Raw genomic sequence first — 6092 nt, 5'->3', positions numbered from 1 at the left:
ACCAAACATGAGGAAAATCTGTCATCTCATTTCGAGAGAAGAGGCACTCAAGTACGTCTGATTTTGATGACGCCATGATGGAGGCGATGCTGCCTCAGACACTGGCTTCATGGTGGATCTTAACCCATTCACCAGCCTTGTGGCTAATGCTACGTCCTGCTGCCAGGTTTTATACTGGCTTTCTGTATGTGCAGTGCCAATTGTATTCTTCTCTCTGATTGGTCAGATTATCAATAGATGGGAAACTTGGGCCAATCAGAATGAAGAATAAAGAAAGGGATTTAGCTCCTTTTGGTTGAAATCTGAAATGGAAATAGCGCCTTTTGGTTGAAAGCTTAAATATCATATCACTTTTTTCCATATTTTTTTAAATGATTTTTTAAATCTCCTCTTCATGGTGAGATAAAGTGCCTCAGTGTATGACATTATATTAAAATCTATAGTGTTTGTATGCTCTTGTTTTATTGATGAAAGTGTATAAAAAGACTTATTTGATGCGTGCAACTGGAGCATCAATGCACATGCAATAGCTTTGTGAGCTAAAGAAATACTTCTAAAAACCACACCACATTTGAAAAGCTATATTTTGGTAGCTATTTCAAAGCGGTTATAAGGGGGGTTATTAAGGAATATCATATTTTCATAGCAATTTCAACAAAGGTTTGCTCAAGTGAAACAAAAATGGATTTTGTGGTTTTTTTGTTGTTGTTGTAGAAAATCCAACTAATTTCTTGTTGAAACAAACGAGAATTATGTTCCAATCTTGGCTCTAAAGATGAGTGACATGCACTAATGACTTGTCACTAAAGTCAACACTGTGGGGGGGGGGCGTATGACTTTAGTGCCTTAAGTCGGACCTCATAAGTGGACTCTTAAAAGGTTCAAAGTGGAGCTTCCTGTCTGGAAGGAGACACGGAGGACACGCCTGAGTGCAATAATGTGGATCCTTTTATTGCAAACAGAAGAAAACTACAATTTGACGCACATTCATCTGCAATTCCTGTGAGACCACCATCATCCCGTACAAAAAAATCCATAGGTCGGGAACCACCAAATGCTCAAAGGCTCACAAGGTAAACTAACACTCTGAATATTAAACAAGTCATACAAAACAAACAAAAAAAGAGATTCTTTTTCCATAACAATGCAAAAAAAATGCCAGCTTATTTACAGGACAATATTTTCTACGATTCTGGCTCGCTTTGTAACTTAGCAAGTTACATGCGTCCGTTTAAAAAAAGCGTATAAGGCGTGACAATCAACCTTTTGTCTGATTAACGGTTTGAAACCTTAAATATCCAGATGGAGGATGCCTGCAGGAAGTATGAGTTTCTGTGCATCAGCCCATCTAAGGCACCAGCTATTTGTACAACTTACGGACTAAGCTAACCTATCGGTATTATGTACACAAAATGGTAACACTGGGGAATCATTTCATATACAAAAGGAAGGTTGAAGAAAAGTGTTGCCATTCATCACTTGGTTCAGCTCGCAATGTTTTTGCATTGAAAGAAGGCGATGGTGATTCAGACGGCCGCGCGGGAAAATGTGCCGCAAATCACCGAGTGCGAGAGGCTAAATTAAAGTTATTTGAGGCGAGGGCCGCTCCTCGTATGTGGGCCGCATGTGTGCAGATGTGTGTGTGCGGCCACTGAGGCCAGCCGACATTAAAGCGGTTTATTCTCAGGCGGGGCGGGGCGGGGCGGCGAGTGAGGGCGGGGACGGGATGCACCCACAAGCTGAAAGAAAAAAAAAACATAGGAGGCGGGAGGCGTCTCGTCCGGGATGCATAGCAACACTTCTGTCCGCCCCACCCCCCCCACCCCACTCCCTCCCTTTCCCTCAATGGATCCAAGAAGAGCACTTTGATCCATTTTCAATTCCTGAGGAAGAGTGGTGGAAAGATGGTGAAATCAAGCGGCGGGCTGTGAGATCAGGGATGATGTCATCGCTTGGTGTCACCGGGTTTGTTGTTAGTAGAAGAGAAAACGTACACATCCTTTTGGGAGGCACGTCCAACGACAGACGGTTCTTCACGTCAGCTTCTTGCAGCCGTGGATCACATTACCAGGGTGCAGCCAAACTGTTCTGTGATCAGCAGTGATGTCAGCGGCCTACAATGTTTCCAATGTAAGCTACAAGTGGCCCTCGTCTTTTTTTTTTTTTTTTTTTTCCTTCACTCCCCCCCCAGCCCCCATTTGCGCTGTGTTATTTTCCTGATTCACCAACGCGGATCCTGACGAGCGGAGTGGGAGCTGAAAATGGCGGCGGTTTAAGTCGCCGCAAAAGCCCCAAATGATGACAGCTGTGAGCGTCACATCTGCAACACATGGCTTTGATGCAAAATAAAGTACGAAGAAGGAAAAAAAAAAAAGCAACCCTAATGATCAATGGATGCCCCAGACGTGAAAAGAAAAGAAGACTCGAGGGCCACAGCCAGTTGGCTCCCTTCCATGTTGTGTGCTTCTGTGACGACTAACACATGTCAGTAGTGATACTAATGCATGACTGTAGACGTGGAAGAAAGCCCGCAGTCTCCTCTTTTTTCCCTGACCATCGCTTAAGGAGGGGCTCTTTAAAAATGCAGCTTTCCTGTCCCTTAAGAGGTTTAAGCACGTCACAAACGAGGGTTTGACTCCTGACATTCCGAGCTGCGCTTAAAGACAGGTGCACAAACACGAGGCGTGGTCTCGTTCGCTGATGCTCCTCCTGAGCCCAAACATCAAACATCAAATGGCGGAAGCGTCCCGGCTTGCCTGCAGCTCCTCTGCAACGTAGGCCTCCTTAAGGTGAAGTGGTTTACAGTCAGTGTTGTCCTTCTGTCTCAATGACTTGGTCAGACATACCACTCCCGCCGTGAGATGACGGACCCGTCCAGGTGGGACACGTAGTCACTGTCTGTGCAATTGTTGTAGCAGTCCTCTGGGATGTAAGGCGAGCCATTATTCGTTACGGGAGGCCCGCAGGGGTGCATGTTCTGGCCGTGGTAGTGATCGGGGTAGTAGTCCCCCTCCCGGTCCGCCCAGTCGTTCCTATCCTTGCTCTGCAGGACGTAGTCAGGGTAAATGATGTCCCCACCCAATTTGGGTTTCAGATCCTGGCTGCCTTTGCTCGTCTTGTCGCCATACACCTCCTGCAGCTCGTGAGGCTGCAGCACGTCCAACTGAGACTCCTTCTGCATGTCTGAGGGTCCCAGGTACTGCTTGGTGTAGTAGTCGCCCCTGAAAGTGCGGCGCTGGCGCATGAAGCAGACACCGGCCAGAATCAGGACCAGGACCAGGAAGAGCAGGCCGCCCACAGCCCCACCGATTATTGTGCCCAGGGTGCTGTCTTGCAAGGATGCCAGGGTCGGGGAGGTGAACGGGGACCTCTGCTGGTCTGCCGCAGTGCCGGGTCCAGAGGTGTGGTGCGGCGATGTGGTGGTGCTGGTGCTGGCCGTGGTGGACGGGGGTTCTGCAGTGGGTACAAGCGATGAGAAGATTAATAAACGGGGCCGCATGGTCATAAAAACATTACCCTGGGCGAATGGCGTCTGCACTGCTCTGTTCCACTGACATGGCAACATTTCCCCCGCCACGCCGTTTTGCAGGTGGGAGCAGACGTATGCGTCTCTGTTAAAAAGCTGCACTACTGAGCAAAAAAGGTGGAAATGAAAGCTTCACGCTAAACGTTGGAGCACAGCAGAGATAAAAGTAGACAAGGAGGGATGGAAGGACGAGCATGTGAGTAAATGCCATTCCCTCCCCCTCCCGACTCCTCCTTCGCAGGGTCATCATGTGAGAAGGTGAGACGCTGTGATGGATGTGAGGTCCCTGCATCTTATTTATCCTGGGGTCTGAAGGGGGATAGGTCGGCATTTGTGATAGCAGCCAGAGTGAGGGAAAAGGGCTGCGTACTGAAAGGTCAGAGGACCGTTTCCATTTCGACCTCCAGCCTCTGAGGCAACCAGCAGCCTGATACCGCCGCTCCTCCTCTGCAGCAATACATCACTAGCGAGGTACCATGCTGGATGCATTCTCCATCTGTGCTTCATCCAAGCAACCATGTTCTTCTGCCATCGTGTCCATCGCTTCTACCTCTCAGCTCTTGTCAATGTCTAAGCCAGGGGTGCTCACACTTTTTCAGCATGCGAGCTACTTTTAAAATGACCGAGTCAAAATGATCTACCCACTACAAAAATGCAAAACATCTATTTATTTTCAAATGTATTGAGGATTATTTGTACGTACAATGTATGTTGATGTACCTTACATAACCAAATGAGCCAATATTGCAAAACACACATAATTAACTATTAACATTTTTTGTAATTACCTGAGTTTACTTTGATGACTTGCACTGAATTGAACCAGCCAGGGATGCATAGTCCGGACAGTAGCTGCTGATAGCCAGCCTCAAGCACACTTCCAAATGTTTATCAGTCATGGATAATATCCGTATCATAATATCCGTATAATATTCCATATCCGTATGGAAGTGATATGTTTTTTGCCTTTTTACTTGGTCCAGTTTTTGCCTTTTTACTTGGTCCAGCTCCTTCACTCATTTTAGTGACCATAAACTTTAGCGAGGGCTTAAAATCTCGCAATTCGCCGACTAGCTTAGCACTTTGCATCGTTGTTTACGCATGAGCGGTGACCTAAAGGTCAAAATTCAGTTGTCATCTGACTGGTTGTCCTGTATGTCAATCAAGTAACGGGGATGGATGATAGGCTGACATCGTAAGTTCTGCTGCAATTAGAGACGTTGTTTGATTTGATTGGTCGCCCGAAGGGCAACATTCAGTTGTCATCTGAATGGCTGCCCTGTATATCAATCAAGTGACGGCATTGATGCTGGGATGATATTTTTTTAATGTCACGCCGCGATCGACCAGCGATCGACCAGTACCACCTCCGCGATCGACCGGTAGCTCGCGATCGACTTAATGAGAACCCCTGGTCTAAGCACTCCTGCCTCCGACATCCATCCACACTCTCCTGGAACAGGACTGGCAGCATGGTTTCTACCAACTGCCATAGCCGAAATTCTTCTTAACCTCCGACATGGAGTCATTTGGTTGAGAAAATATTCACTCCCGTTGAGCTAAATCCTTGAACTTGGCAAGGAGGAGAGCATGCCAGCACATGGGAATTTTTATACTTCCAATACCAGCCCCTCATGCTCTGAAGTTGATTCTGATATCAAAATGTTGATGAATTGATTGAATATATGATTTGGATAGAGTTCAGGGTTTAAAGGGAATCAATAAATTCCTATGATGTCATGATTCTTTATTCTTTAGTATCGGATCAGTATCGCCGATACCAACCAGAATTATTTATCGTATCGGAAATGAAAGCAGTGGTATCGGACATCACTAGAGCACACACTGCAACAATCTGTACTTCCGTAAACACACTAAATGTGTGTGCACGTCACTTTCCAGACGCTTTGCATTCACATGAACAAGTCGAAATGTTTTGGTAGTGTGAACAACCACATAAAAATCGGAATTTGCCATCTGCAGGTTTGCATATCCAGACCTCCATGTCTGTGGTTTCCCCCCTTTAGTTCCAGTGTGGGGGCATAGCCACGGTGTGAGATGTAGTTTTACATATCAATAGGTGCCATAAACGCCTAAAGAAGACAATTTCTGAAACAAGTTGCAATCTTATAGAATTCAAACCCAATGGGGTGTCCTAATTTTCAAGGACAATAACATTTGTGGCCCCCCATACATGGGTTGGAGTCAACATGCTAGCCCAAGTAATAGAGATATCCTCACATTATAATCATAAGAGAGAGCCATGAAAGATACATATTTAAAATGTATTTCTGTGAAAGCCATATCATATTTTTAACACACTAAATGCATTCATTTTTAAGCAAAACTAACAATTTTAGAATATAATAAATGTATTGACTGACGCTAACCAATCATAATAATACTATAACAATAATAAACTACATCTTGCCATTAATGTGACTTCGGGTTTTGCATGGTTCTTCTCGTCCTTCTTTCTTTGTGCCATCTTCAAAAGGGTTTGCGCTGTAGAATTAGCCGTCTGACTATTGTTGACCTCTCAATGACTCGAGTAGGCTACCACATT

The 6092-nt window shown here is 45.5% G+C and overlaps 1 protein-coding gene across 1 annotated transcript in view; it reads right to left on the bottom strand.

Moving 5' to 3' along the window:
- Positions 1-945: 945 nt before the first annotated feature.
- The window catches only part of nectin3a (nectin cell adhesion molecule 3a), a 42294-nt gene continuing 37147 nt past the window's right edge, over positions 946-6092 (bottom strand). Inside the window, exon 6 of the mRNA XM_058080793.1 lies at positions 946-3453. Within this exon, the coding sequence (XP_057936776.1) occupies positions 2837-3453 (617 nt within the window). The 3' untranslated portion in view covers positions 946-2836. The remainder of the gene's footprint in view (positions 3454-6092) is intronic.

The sequence above is a fragment of the Doryrhamphus excisus genome, chromosome 8 (assembly GCF_030265055.1).
Source record: "Doryrhamphus excisus isolate RoL2022-K1 chromosome 8, RoL_Dexc_1.0, whole genome shotgun sequence".
Lineage (NCBI taxonomy): Eukaryota > Metazoa > Chordata > Actinopteri > Syngnathiformes > Syngnathidae > Doryrhamphus > Doryrhamphus excisus.
The sequence above is the reverse complement of the archived record's forward strand: the minus strand, read 5'-3'. Positions and strand labels throughout refer to the sequence as shown.